General features: G+C 38.5%; 2 protein-coding genes across 6 annotated transcripts in view; one reads left to right on the top strand and one right to left on the bottom strand.

Annotated features, from left to right (window-relative positions):
* col14a1b (collagen, type XIV, alpha 1b) overlaps positions 1-15120 on the bottom strand; it is a 188057-nt gene that overhangs the window by 49553 nt on the left and 123384 nt on the right. For all 5 annotated transcript variants that reach the window (XM_085790906.1, XM_085790907.1, XM_085790909.1 and 2 more), the window contains 2 exons: positions 14863-14949; positions 14362-14415 (listed from right to left, as the gene is read on the bottom strand). In XM_085790906.1, coding sequence (XP_085647032.1) covers positions 14362-14415; positions 14863-14949 — 141 coding nt within the window. The remainder of the gene's footprint in view (positions 1-14361; positions 14416-14862; positions 14950-15120) is intronic.
* On the top strand, positions 9426-13140 carry LOC146978221 (uncharacterized). Its single transcript, XM_085790913.1, has 5 exons — positions 9426-9695; positions 9935-10045; positions 10487-10612; positions 10938-11080; positions 12718-13140. The coding sequence occupies exons 1-5, from the start codon at positions 9629-9631 to the stop codon at positions 12769-12771; spliced, it is 501 nt and encodes a 166-aa protein (XP_085647039.1). The 5' UTR covers positions 9426-9628; the 3' UTR covers positions 12772-13140.

Genomic DNA, 15120 nt, shown 5'->3' with positions numbered 1-15120 from the left:
AAAGCTGCCTAACTCAGAGAGAAATAGACAAGTAATGAAGACTGGTCAAAAATGAGTTCAGTTTGCTTTTAGCTTGATCAAGGATCAAGATGTCTACAGATATTCAAGCTGGATCAGACCTGAGAGTGAAATATATCAGAGGAGTCCAAGAGGACAGAAGACAGAGAGAGACAGACAAGGTGGAGACGTTGGGGGACGGACTGCAGCAGATTGATGTTGGTAAGTATGAAATATAGACAGGACAGCAAAGGAAAAGCTAGTGTTCAGTATTGGTGTGTGGGGATTTTAAATCTGTGTTTAAAACTGTCAACGTTTTCAGTTTGACTGTTACATTAGAACATATTGCATGATCATACATTCCTGTTCCTCTAACTAAAGAACAGATGAACTTGTCTGAGTCTTCATCAGGTCACTTGGTGGAGTCAGTGAGGGCCACCTAAGTTCAAATGTCATAGTTTTTTTTAGGCAGGTGAACTAAAGGCAAAAAGATCACCTCCAAAGGTCAAATTAGTCTCAGAGAAAGGCTTAAACAAAGTGTGTTTTCTGTGTGTTTGGCTTCTAAAGAACAACAAACTGAGATGAAGCTTCCAGCTGCCAAGAGAAGCTGCACCAGAGCTTTGACAGTGGCTGTGGGAGTGCTGTGTCTTCTGATACTGGCCAGGATCATCACATGCTGTGAGGAGTTTTATTACTGAACATTACAGTACATGTGTTATTTTCCACTTAAAAACCTCTTCAAGCAAAAACAGCTTCACCTTGTAAAACTGATTGTGTTTGTCTCTGTAACTTGTCATGTCAGCCAGCACATCTGTTACAGGCTAAAAGACAGTAGTTCCCTCTGCCTATTACTAAACTGCAGTTAGCAAGTATCACAGTAACATTAATGATTCATAGACTGTGAGTTCATTTCTTGAAATCAGAATTTATATTTCTTACAGTATTTGTTTCTTATTTTGTTGTGTTTCAGATATTGTAGTCGCTTTAGAGAAAGAACACCAGGAGACCAGATACAACGACCTGAACAGCAGTTACAACCAGCTCCAGGGAAAACTAGATATGAAAGGTTTGAAGACAAATACTCAAATGCCAAAACATTATTTGACTGTAAGGAAGGTGTCCTGTTAGATGGATGAGATTTGGATACAGTTGTAATTTTAACTTCACTCAGACCACAACTTGTTCTGACAGCAGGACAGGTTTTCATATTGCCTGACTTCTTCATCTCTTGCTGGTTTTCTCTCCATGCAGCAGCCAACATCAGTCAGTTACAGGATGAAGTCAAGACACTGAGGGAAACAATCCAAGGTGAGAAAAGTTTAAAATATAAATATCAGTATTACTGTATACTGTACTGTACTCGGTCTGACAACAGGACAGACTGTCAGGACAGAGGAGCTGATCTAGTGATCATGAACAGAAAAGAACTGATTTTTTCTCCATGCAGCAGCCCACATCAGTCAGTTACAGGATGAAGTCAAGACACTGAGGGAAACAATCCAAGGTGAGAAAAGTCTAAAAAAAGTAGATATGGGGCATCGTAGAGCTCACTGGGTTGAGCAGCTGTCCATTTATACAGAAGCTATTGTCCTTACTGCAGCGGCCCCTGTTCGATTCCCCTGGCGGTCAACTGCTGTATGCCATTCCCACATATCTCTACTGTACATCCCCTGTCTCTCTCTGACTGTCCTGTTGATTAAAGGCATAAAGCCCCACTAATACTTGAAAAAAAAAAACTGTAAATATCTGTATTTTACAAATTCACTTGATTTGATTGTGCATCTTTTCTGAATGATGCTTCTTTCAGGCTGTTGAACTGTTTTCTATGAGGATTATCTTAGTGACAGTCACATGTCACTTACACATGAGCTACAAAACCTGAGATAAAATGTAAAATATTTATCAAGTAACCGAGGTGAAAGGGAAAACTGATAGCAAGAAACAGCCTTCACTAAACAGTGACACTACGAGTCTTAATATTATACTGACTGACCTGAAATCTGTTTTTAAAAAATGTATTTGACATTAAGGGAAGATGTGTCCTGATGGATGGACGGTATTTGGATCCAGTTGTTACTTTAAGTTCACTGAGACCGAAACCTGGGAAGACAGCAGGACAGAGTGTATGAACAGAAGAGCCGATCTGGTGATCATAAACAGCAAAGAGGAACAGGTCAGTGTGTTTGTTAATGTGTGTGTGTGTGTGTGTAGGTGTGTGTGTGTGTAGGTGTGTGTGTGCGTGCGCGTGTGTGAGACTATTGGTGTAACAGTCAGTGGTGTGTTAGTTGTGTTTGTCACCTGCTGCCTGTCACTGAGCTGCTTCCTGTCCCTGCGCTAATGGATTTATTTTTCTGGATTAACATCTAGTTTACTCATTAACTAGATGTTAATCCAGAAAGATTCACAGAAAGTCATTTTCAGGTGATTCTTCTCTAGGTTTACTTGGTTCATTAATAAGGAAACACCACCAAAGCTAGTTGTGTTAATACTAAAGACATAAATCATTTAAGAGTAATTTGTTAAAAACAACCTGAATGACAGATATGTGTAGCAGCAAATCAACAATGGCTGCAGATAGAAGCAGCTGAAGTTCAGATTGGATGAAGATGACTCAGTGATCATGGTACGTTTCATCTGAAGACCTCTATCATATGAAGTGGATGAAAATAATTCAATAATGTAACGTTTGAATGTGGCAGGTTTTGTCTGTTTGTTTGTTTCTTAAATAAGTTAAGACAGAACCACATATGATCTTTCATTTAGAGTGAACTGTTTCTTTGTTCAGTTGTGTATCAACTCTCTGCAGTCTGAATGTGTCTAGTTGTGCAGAAGACAGTAAATCAAAGGGCCTCAGGATGAGACAGTGAGGAGGAGGATTTTCAACTCTTTCTTTAGCTGCACTATATCACAACAGTAATGATGAAACTCCACCATTTAAGTTCATATTACTGAACATCAGGGCTGCCACGATTAGTCGACAAGTCACGACTACGTCGACTATTGAGTTAGTACAGGTGTTCTCTGTCTTTTCTCTCTCTACCTCTCTTGTCCGTCATCAAGTCTGCAGCCTTCATGTATGTGCACATTGCTGCTGATGATGAGTGAAAACTCATCACTCACCTGCTGCCAGTCTGTGACCTGCTTCCTCTCTTGACTCTGATGGATTTATTCATCTGGTTAAAAACATTTTCCAGGTTGAAAAGCTGTAAACCTGCTCACTGAATCTAGTCCAGTGTCTGTACTTCAACCTGCTCTGCATGTGTTTACTGCGTAGACACTTAGCTCCACCTCTTTAATCTGTCTAGTGCAGTTATTGTTAGAGGATGTCAAAGAAATGACTTAACTCTTATTAATTCATAGATTTGTGGATTAGTAGAATCAAACGGGCCTGAGAATGTGAAAAGAAAAGAGATGAAATGTTGACTTCAAATATCAACAGACACAACTTTCAATGTTCAGAAAGTGTCATAATATACTATGTGTAATATTTAAAATGAAACATTAACTCCTCCAGACATGGTCACACTCTGACTTTACTACAACAGAAACACTGAATTATTAAAAGAGAAATGATTCCTCTCTCTTGTCAACTGACAGGAATTCATCGGAAAGTTGAACAACAATGGAGAGTCCTGGATTGGTCTAAGATCAACACAGCATCAACATGTATGGAAATGGGTGGATGGATCACCACTGACACAAATGTGAGACAGTTTTTTGTTTCTATTACATTTTGTTCCTACAGTATAATCTACTAATGTTAATTTCTATTTGCATCAAAGTCACTGTTGGAAACTAATACCACTATAGAGGGATTATCTGTTTACCAACCAATCAGGATGCGTGCGCAACCTGACTGCAGAAAGAACCGGTTGTCATGGTTACCTCTATGGATCTAGTGTAGTCAAAGCGGTGTTTGCTAGCGATGTTGTCAGCCTACTACAACAGTTTATCACCTACTGGTGTAGTGTGTGTTTTATACATAGACTGTATACGTTTTATAACGGCAGGAAAAAAAACAAAAAACGTCAGGACGGAGGATCGAGTTTGTACCACGGCAACGGCAACTCAGCCACGGGACAAGCCCCGGACACTCACAGCACGGCGTCGGTCATCGGTAAAAACAACACTGTGCATCCCTAACGTTACCTACAGCTATTTAACAGACAATCATGTTCAGGAAAATACTCACAATTACAAAACTCAGTGTCTGTGAGGACTGAGGTGCTGCCTGGTCAGAGACGAGGGAAGAGGACGGACATGTCTAAAGTCTGGAACAACTGCATAACGTAACTGTAACGTTACATGCATGGCTGAACGTTAATTAATGTCAGCTTGCTTTCCATTAGTATGTGACCTCGTCTTCAGTCACTGTCGTAGTAAACATTTCACAACTCATTCGCTGCAGTTATAACGTTACAGCTGTGCCTGTGAGCATTTAGCTTTATCACCATTCAAACCAATGTATCTAACACGTTATATTGCTTGAAATTAATCTCCAATGTACTATTTTCTCTCTCGTTTGCCTTGAAATGGGTGCGAGTTGACGGTATTCTGTTAAATTTGCGCGTTTTGTTATTTTTATCAAAACAATTAGTGCAACTTCCAGCACAAAAAGACCTGATCACGGCTCTTGCTGCTCTCTTTCTGCAGGCGACATGCGCAGTAGAACGTCAGTGACGTAGGCTGATAATCCCTCTATACTACCACTAGAAAATATGCTTTCAGTTTACAAACATTCTGAAACCTTCCCAGTTATTTCCTGAGACGATGCGAGGCAGAGAGGGCCGTAGGCACCAAAATGTAGTGTGGACTAATAAATAAGCACCGCTAATGATTTAAAAAAAAAAAAACGTTTTCTCCTCCAAGGCAGCCGCGGCATAAATGCGCTGTGCTCAGAGCGCATGCAGCGCATAAAGATGCACATATGCCCCATATGTGCATCTTAAACTCCAGTCTCTACTTTTATTATCCACCTGATATTTTGTCTGACGACGCTGTGTCAGTAATGCGGACTGTCTGACGGACAGAGTGCATTAATGCCCCGGGTGCGCTCTGTCCGTCAGACATGACGTCATTTTATTTTTTATTACAGTATTCGGTTACGCGGGTAAGACCAGGTTAGGTTACTCTGTTAGAAAATTTTTCGAAATGCCCATCCCTAGTATTGAGTCAATGAAAGAAAGTCAAAACGTAAAATCCCTGTTTGAATGAACAGCTGGACTTCAACTCTCTTCACAAAAGTGGTACAAGTCCCATAGATGCATTGATAGAGCAGCTTTAATCCTTCTGGTTAAGTGAGACACTGCAACAAAAATCCCTGTGAGCCACAAAGCATTAAGCCTCATAGACGACCATATAAATCTCATGTCTGTAAAACTGTTCTCAGACCAGGAAGCAAGAAAACGTTTTTTGAATGTGAGCAGAGTGAAAACCCTCAGTGATAATGAATGGGTGAATGGATGTCATCACTTAGTCTGGTTTCCAGTTTTCATAGATATGTGATCAGATTTATACCCATAATCCTTCATGTTTTGATGTGTCTGATAATTCTCAAAAAACGAATGTCTGAAAATATTTGAAGAATTTAAATTGAGATTCAAGCCTGTTTCAATATCAAAATAATCAGGAGTTTCAGCCCAGTTTAAAACAATAATGTATTTGTCCCACAGGTTCTGGGCACCAGGACAGGAAAATGAAGCTGGGTACTGGCTCCGTGGTGCATACTGTAATGCACAAGGAAAATGGACAAAAGAACAAAAACATTATTACAAGACCTGGATTTGTGAAAAATAGTTTTCCAGCTGTAACTGATGACACAGGAGTGAGATGTGTTGGTATTAAGCTCTTTACCAGATCAGAACAAAGACATCTGACTAAAGAACAGTTCTTGTTGTTCTTTAGGTTTACTTGGTTCATTAATGAGTCTGTTAAACCTGCTCTGATGGGCCTCATTCACCAATATCTTCTTAAGAATCTTCTTATATTCTTTCTTAAGTTGTTCTTAAGAGGTTCCGTAAGAAAACCCTACGTCAGATTCATCAGCGCGTTCGTAAGCCTCAGAATTGTTCACAGCTGTGTTCTTATGCCACCTCCTCGTAAGTTGAGAGCGTGTGCCAGGTGAGTCTAATTAACATATGATTAGCATAGGTAATAGGGGTGTCACGATTCTCCAAATCCTCGATTCGATTTGATTTTAGGGTCACGATTCGATTCGATTCTCGATTTTTTTTCTTTTTCTTACAGCACAGAGGCCTATGTAATTTTCAGACTAGTCTAGTCTACCATCATTGGTTTTACACATCAAATTTTGTACAGTAAATCTTATTTCAAAGTATGGGCTACATATAAGTGATGCAATTTCCATAATGTATCACATTAGGCACTAATGGTCAAATTTAAATAATTTATTTACAATATAAAGGTAACAACAAAATAAATGAGAGGTCACAGAGGGTGCATGTCATCCTTTTGGTTACAGCAGTGTGCACTAGGCTACTTTTAAAATGACAATGTGCAACAAAACAAAATAAATAAAAAAATATGTCCAAAGTCATGGAACAATTAGAGCCTTACAGCGTCGGAAATTAGCGGCCCCCATTTTTACCAAGAATGCCCCCAGAAATAATTAAAAATAATAAAATTGCCTACAAGGTTTCAAAACAAATATATTTATATCTTTACATTCTCATAATTTTATTTTCATTAATTCACTGTTGCGTCATTATTCTCCTGATGTCGGCTTAATGTAATGTAAACGAGATTGCGCTGATACACAAGAGTGTGTATGTGACAGACTGTCACTAGTTGGGTTTCCATCCACCTTTTCATATGCGCATTTTGTGAAAATGCGCATAAATACTTGAATGGAAACGCCAGAAATTCGAATAAAGGCAGTAAATGCGCATAAAAGTTTATACGCTTGGAGGGGGTGGATTTGTCAGCGTATCGAATAAAGGAAATGCGAGTTTTTGTGATGGAAACAGATTATGCGAATTGAGGCAGAGTTTGTGGGTGAAGCTGCTGGACTTCACCCAGCGACGCCCCGGTCTCCCAGCTCTCCTCTCTGCACCCCGCGACACAAACGCGCTCCGTAACCCATAATCTTTTGTTTATGACGGTTAAGACTACACAAACACGCCGTAACATCGTTATGTAACGTTATCCACCGCTACATTTATTGATTTTTCACCGGCTTCGTATGTAAACAGATGCACATGGAGGAGAGGCGCGTAACCAAAACAGCGGAAAAGCGAGCGGACTTGGACAGTTCCCGACTGTCTTTCTGTGTAAATATCTCATGTTACAACATGAAAACCTGCGTCTTCAAGTGCGGCCTATATAATATGTACAGTATTTTCTTTTAAAATGTAGCTGGTGCGGCTTATACAGGTGCGTCTATAGTCCGGAAAGTACGTAAATTGTCCATGATGTTGAGTGTCAGCTGAGTGTCAGCTGTTGGATACATTCACGCTCTCTTATGACGTAATCTCACGGTGCACTCCTCCTAATCGCAAAACACTAATGAATGGAAACGGGCATAAATTCGCTTTGCTTTTTGCGCATTTTTACAAAATCCGCTTTTAAATTCGATACGACTTGGATGGAAACCCAGCTACAGACAGCGGGGCAGTGCTGCAGCTGCAGCTGCTGTGCTGCGATGGACCTGATCAGACTGGTGGTGGCCCACAGTGAATCAGTCCCAGATCCTCCACCGTCACCAGATCCCCCGAAAGCCCCCGCAAATAATACATCTGCAAGAAGTTAAGTGGCAAGTTGGACCTTCTCGTCGGCTTATTATTTGCGGCGGGTTTTTTTAAATCCTATAACATCACTGCAACATGCGGCTCTCAGCGCTTATCAGTGTTGGATCGTGGATCGTGGATCCTCTATTTGACTTCGATGATCGAGACCATGGCGTAATTTCGATCGATTTCAATAAAAAATCGAAATCGTGACACCCCTAATAGGTAACGGCCCCAACAATGCCCGTAAAAGGGCATGAGACCGCAGGGCCGTGTGCACACAGAACCCACAGGCACTGAGCAGAGAAGGTGAAGTGAGAAAGAAAGTTGAAATGCTCAAATAAAAATCTGGGAGGGACCACCAGACACCAAACGTAAAAAGAACTTTAGTAGTGAAGTGGAGCTACTGCGGCAGGAATGAAACAAAGAAACAAACAAAAGCTTAGGATATTTAGTTAATATTTTTATATTCATATTTAGGTTATATTTAGTAGCGTCAGCAGTGGATGCAGCTCTTCGGGTTATAATCAGAGAGACCACACTCTCATGTGTGCCATCATAAATATCATCATATTATCACATATGATTCCAGTGGTGCAACGGATCGCTGTTGTTCCGTGATCCCTTCGGAATGCAAGTTGTCTGCGGAACGGTTGATGAAAAAAAAAAAAACTGTTGTGTGTAGTGTGAACACTTACATTAAGCGCACCGTTGCAGCCGGCAATTAGGAAAAAAAAAATCATATTGGCAGTTGTATGTTGCACACCACAACAACAAACAACACATTTACTACCCCCCCCCCCCCCCAAAAAAAAGAGGGAAAAAAACATAATTGATATGAATTAAGTGTCTGTAATGTTTTTTTAAGAGACTGCAATGATTTGTAAATAATTATTATTAATATGATTATTAAAAACATAATAAAAGATAAGAAAATAATTCTTATTCAAATCATATAATGTCATACAACTGCAGAACAGAAGAAAACGCAATAATCAGTTATTTTTGCACAAGTCTCAGCTCTTAAACGTGCGTAAGTATGCTCCTGACTGTTCGTAGATTTTGTTCTTAGTTAAGAAGTCTTCGTCCGGTCGTTAGCACCGTTGGACGAGTTGTTTCAGACAGGAAGTCTACGTCCGGTTTGCGTAAAAGAAGCGGGAGGTTCTCTCGTTTTCATTTCCCTGTGTTAAAACTCGTCCGACGGTGCTAACGACCAGAGGAGCTGATATCTCTTTTTAAGATAATCCATCAGATGGCAACATTTACACTTGCTATTTGTATATGGTCCTTTACAAATAAAAAAAATAGCACTGTTAACAACCACAAATAAAAGCTTGAGAGTTCTTCTGTACTGTCTCAGCCTGGTCAGATGCGAACATGAACTGATGAAGCCTCTTGGATGAGAAGTGAAACGTCTTCCTAGACAAATAACCAAGTCCAGTTGCATTTAATTTAAATTTCCTTGAGATTTACAACCAGTACACTAAAGAGAAAGCTTTAAATGATACACCTTTAGCTGCGGGGATACCTCAACAGTAGGTTTTTCGGTTCATCAGTCGGTGTCATTACACCTGGAAAAATTATAAATGGCATGGTTCACCATGTAATTATTCAACTACAGTAGCACCAGTAGGAACCGCAAAATTGAAGATATTGTATTAGTGCAGTTTTCATCAGAGCAATGCAGCAAAATGAGTATCTGCACTTGTGGTTTGTCTTGCTATCATTTCCTTGTTAAGAAAAACGGACAACCAGTGAAGCCTGTTCAAAGATAGAATCAGGCAGGTCAGCAAGACATGCAGTTATTACAGTTGCTCCACATTTGAGTCTTGATACAAATGCGAATTACTTTATGTAAGATATACTAAAGGAGTCCAAGAGGAACGATGAGTGAACAAGTTGAGATCCAAATGAATGAAGACTATAACACAAATACTGAGCTATGGAAAACTGGTAAGAATTTAATACCTTCAAATGACTGCTGTAAAAGAAAAACTTCACAACACTCATTTTCTCTGGATGACTTTATGTTGTGAGTCAATTAACCTGTGGTTATATATCTGTCATCATCAAATTTAGATGTTATTGTATATACTGAGCATATGAGCTCAAATGAAGGAAACATACACTTAACAAGCCACTTACAAAATGCTAGATAAAATGTGTTTTGTGTATCTTGTATTTTTCATCAGGAGCATGGACTCAAAGGAATCAATGGGCAGTCAAAAGAAGAAATTTCAGAGCTACTGCAGTGATTCTAGGAGTGTTTTATCTTCTGATGTTTTCTATAATCTTCATACGCTGTGAGGACTTACATTTTAATTTCATATTGACATACTGCATGTCATTGATTCTGTTAGCGAGAGAAAGTGAATGTGATGAACACATCATACACAGGTACATTTCAATAAATTATAATATAATTGAAAAGTCAGTTTCAAGAGTAAAATAGCCCCAACCTAGTATTGAGTTGTTGTTGTTTTTTTAAAATTGGTCTTCTGTATTCTTTTTTTGTTGTTGTTGTTGAGGTCTTCATTACATGTAAGCCATAACCATTACAATACAAAAATAAAAAATAAAAACAAGGACATAAAATTATGTTAATTATGTGTGAAATAGATACTAATACTATGTATTAGTTTAAGTAAGAGCAAAGTGCAAGAACATCTACTGTATATTGGGTATATGTTGACTTGACCAAAGAATAACTGGATATTGATCTTCTTTTTCATTCATTCTGCCAGATATTCTGGTCATTTTGCAGAAGGATCATTTCAGTGTCATGTATGACCAGCTGAAAGAGAGACATGAGAACCTGAGCAACAGTTACAACCAGTCACAGCAAGAAGTAATGCAGCTGAAAAATCCAGGTAAGAAAGAAATAGTGAAGTTACTTGAATGTTTGTTATTCGATAGGTGAGCTGCTCCTCTATTTTGATGTTCTTGTGACATTCCTGTCAACAGTCAATATCAGTAGTCCAGTTATAGAGAGAAAAAGACAAAGAGCTGCAGCTGTGAATTGCCTCAAAGCTCTCATGCAGCTGTTTTTACCATGTTTTTCTCTGACTTTTAGACCTGTGACATCACTCAGGAGTAAAAACTGTTCTAAGTAACAGAGTGTGTTAAGAAGCTTTCATGGAAAATTGATCTGACACAACACAATATCTGCCACTAAAATACACGTTTGACATTCAGGGAAGCGCTGTCCTAAAGGATGGGTGAGATCTGGATTCAGTTGTTACTACAAACTACCTGGGAGTAAAAGTTTGAATGAAAACACGGAGGAGTGTAACATCAGGGGAGGGGAGCTAAAGGTCGTAAACAACACAGAAAGACAGGTGAGTGTCTCTGCATGTTAATGTACTGTATGTGATTGTTGATGTGAAGCAAAATAAACTAAAATTGTATGCCTGTGACATGAAATGCATGCATGTTCAGACAAGTTGTTCTTTATCACGTGTTACTGCATGTGTGTGGTCAGTAAGATTAGTTTCTGAGAAAGAAAGATTTAATCAGCCAAGAAGAAAATGAGGTCAGCATAAAAGGAAGAACTGGGTTGTGACCAAATACTAAGAGAAGATTACAAGATAATTAGGTTCTAAGTATTTAAGTATCAAAGTATCTGTATGGTGGCCACCATACAGATACTTTGATAGATATAAAATACAACAAACATAGATATAAAATACAACAATATTTAAAAAAGCAAACACAAGGGAACACACAACAGAAAAAAAGCAAAAACAGTTTTTAGCAGTAGCTGAAGACAGTCAAGTGTAACTACGCTAATGTGGATTGAAGGACTGCCTTATGTGGACAACTGTGCTTCACATAGTTTGAACAATTTGTTGGGTCACAAACAACTATATTGGGTGAAACTGAGAGCTGCAGGGAGAACAGAGAAACATGAATTTACTATATGAGTGATACTGTGTAAAAGAAGGCAAAACCTTATCTCTGTTATTACAGACTTAGTACAGTTAATCAGTAAAACTGATCTTTCTCTCCTGATATAAACACATGACAGGATATATAAAAAACCTCCTTGCTTTATGTTGCCTTGCAACCAAACCACAGAATTTTCCAGGCGTACAAACGTATAAAAAATAATGAGATTGGTTATCTCATGAAAACAGTCATATGTATTTTTAATTTCATTACATGGGGTATTTTGTTGATGTACTGCCATGATTCAATTCTGCATCATCCACAACAAACATGATATTTACAATTTGTCAGGTCTTACTCAAGCTTACTTAATACTTGATTATGTCCCTAGTTGGTCCGCTACAAAGCCCTTTTACTGTTACAATAGAAGAATAGAACATGACCGCTGAAGACAAGATTACAAAAACACTCTTCAAACCATATGGAGACAAATGTAACAGATACAGATGGAAATTAGCCCTAGTGGCTAAATCTGGTACAACCATCTCTTCTCTGTTGTTGATTAATGGTATTGTACACTGTCCCGTAATAATAAACTAAACTAAACAAAAAAAAAATCTATTTAGTTCATCCGTAGTAGAACATCAGTACAAAACACAGTGATTGCAAACACAACCATGTTCACAAGGTCACTTTGACCAACCATAAAGTACCTAGTCAATTCAATTAAATTCAGTTCGAAGAAATTCTCCTGTCGTGTTCACAAAGTGTGATAGGACTTAAGGGTGGACAACCCAAAAACATACACAATGTGTCAGTTGCCAACACCTTTCACAAAACTACACACTAAACTTCATTTACTTGAGGTGCTTGCATTCATTAAGTAACACATCAATACACTCACAACACACTTACCTTATCACACCACACACACTTACCAAAATGATCAACTGCCAAAGCACTCATCTTGCGATCGAAACATAAATGCTTTGATCATGGGAACTATTTGGTGCATGCACATTGCACTGAAACACCTGTGTCACATAATGTCCTGGTATATTCTCCATCTGTCTTTTGTTATATGTAGAAGATATTTGAATGTGGTGAAGACGAAGGAGACAAGACTCAGCTGTGTGACTAAGACAGGCATCAAATGAAAAGACTGCGAGTGTTCAAACCATCTGAGCTATTGATTTATAGCTTCAATGTTTTCAAAAGAAGAAAGTGTGTGTTAATAGTGTGTAACAGAGAAGAACTACTGGAAAGACAGAAGGGACTTACCTTGTCTGTGTCCGTGGGATTCTTGTGTGCCTTGTTTTATCATTGATATTTTATCATTTTTTCTTGTATTTTAACAAACATTTTCTTCTAAAATATTGATAATGTTTTTTTGTTCATTTGTTTTATGAAATACTTTTGTGTTTTGTCTGTTGTTCTATCTGAAATGTGTTTTAGATTTATCAGTGTTTCTTTCTGAATTGTCATATTTTATGAATGTTGATGTATTTTCAATTTATGGACCAAAGTTAATTAAATAATGTTTCTTTTTATTGTTGTTTTCTAAACTTTCTTTCAGCGCTTTTTGCTCTGTTTTCATTTTGTGATGTATCTGAAATGAGTTTTATTAAAGTAAAGATGAACATTAATGGACATGGGTTAGTGTTGATGTATGTTCATGTATCAAGGGCTTTTCTATTTTGTATTTTTCTAGTGTGTGTGTGTGTGTGTGTGTGTGTGTGTTGTGTTTCCCATTTTGTTGATCAGTTTTATTGAATGATTTTTCCACTGTTTTTTTTTAAATGTTGCTTTGTTCTGGTTTTATTTATGTCCATTTTGTCCAGTCATGATTTGATTGTGTTTTATCATCTATTCTCAAATGATGCTGTATTTTCTATTTTGTTTTCTGATTTAAAGAGGAACTTTGCAAGTTTGCAGTCACTTTTATGCTGTTTTACTAACCCTCCTCCTGGCCATGTGCATTTGTTTACAACGAAGCTGGCGAGAAGTCAATCAATAGAATGTTAGATAACGTTATACATCATATCCAATGTTACAACATGTATATTTGTGTAGTTTAATCTGTCAATAAGTGACACGCAAGTGGAAAGCAGAGAGGCTCCATTGTCCCTCGTAACAAGTTAAGCCATTTATTAAACACAATTATCACAATTACTCCAAAGCTGTTTAATTGAGGTTAAGCTATAGATCCTGCATAGTTCCTCTTTAAATATACAACCTTATGATATATTGAATGTTTGTGTTTCTGGGACTTTCTCTTTGGAAAAAAACCTAGTTTGTGTTGTTCAGTCTTTAATCTGTTTAATCAGACTTTATTAAATCAGATATGTCTAAGATTGGCTTCTTCTCTTCTTTTGTTCATATGTGAGTGGACAGAATTTAAATGCATATTCTGTTTTCATTTGTTTTTGTTTTGTGAATGGGTGTGGCTGGGATCAAGGCTTTCAGGTAAAGGAATGCTTAACTCTAAGTGCAACTTACCTTCATAAATAAAGGACAAATACTCTGAAGCTGGAGCCACAAAGACAAGTCACAGGTTCAGAAGGTGGGACATGTGTATGATGGCATGTGTATGTAGCATCAAGGTAGTACAAAGATATCGTTCACTCTGTGTTTGTGTGGAGGGAATGTGCAGAGTGGCTTGTCACATGGTCGCCACTTCTCAGAACAGGTATCAAATGAGGCTGAGTAGAGGTCATGACATGGTACTCACCACCGGGCCTGGCTCTCCACGATCACCTCTGGCTCCTCTGATTCCTGGGCCTCCCTGTTTGAAACACAAAGAGCAGGGTTTGATTAGACAAAAAGCTATCAAACTTTAAAAGACAATGTCTTACTGCTGTGTGTGTTTGTGCAAATGGACAGCTGATCTCTCAACTCAGCAGAGACGTGAGAAATGCGGGCCTGAGTCGGTCAAACGAAGATCAGGTAAGAATGCATTAAAGGAACTCAAACTAAACATGAACATGAGACGTGCTGGTGATTGGTGTGTGTCTTTTTCTATCTGTGTGACTGCATGAATGAATGAATGTGTGTGTGCTACAGTCTGTGAACATGGATTTGTTAAGCACTAAAGTCCAGCTGTTGCTCTCTGTTAAAATCGGTTCCCGAAAGAAAACATAATAATAAGTATGCAATGCACAATCAAACATGGCCTTCAGTGATTTGTAAGAATGGATGTATGTGTGTGTGTGTGTGTGTGTGTGTGGCTCACTGGTGGTCCAGCAGGGCCAGCAGGGCCTTTGCTGTCCTGGGTGCAGGTGCAGGCTTTCGGCAAGGCCGGGCAGTCTACCTCCTTCCTCTGGAAGAGCACGGCATGATGAGGTTGACATGAGGGAAAACATGGACAAAACAAGAGATGGCAATGAGATGGTGTGAAATGTGATACAGTGAAGGTGACAAAGTGGAAGTGTGTTTATTATTTCTTATCAAATATAAATAAAAGACATTGTCTCACTGACCATCTGCTTAA

Source organism: Trachurus japonicus, chromosome 11 (assembly GCF_045865225.1).
Source record: "Trachurus japonicus isolate A0001 chromosome 11, Traja_1.0".
Classification (NCBI taxonomy): Eukaryota; Metazoa; Chordata; class Actinopteri; order Carangiformes; family Carangidae; genus Trachurus; species Trachurus japonicus.
This window is presented reverse-complemented; position numbering and strand designations above follow the sequence as displayed.

What these genes read in the sequence shown, in the direction of transcription:
- LOC146978221 (XM_085790913.1), top strand. Translation starts at nt 9,629, where the DNA reads ATGAGTGAACAAGTTGAGATCCAAATGAATGAAGACTATAACACAAAT. An exon ending in TACTGAGCTATGGAAAACTG is followed by an intron (nt 9,696 to 9,934) that starts GTAAGAATTTAA and finishes ATTTTTCATCAG; the next exon opens with GAGCATGGACTCAAAGGAAT. An exon ending in TAAACAACACAGAAAGACAG is followed by an intron (nt 11,081 to 12,717) that starts GTGAGTGTCTCT and finishes TGTTATATGTAG; the next exon opens with AAGATATTTGAATGTGGTGA.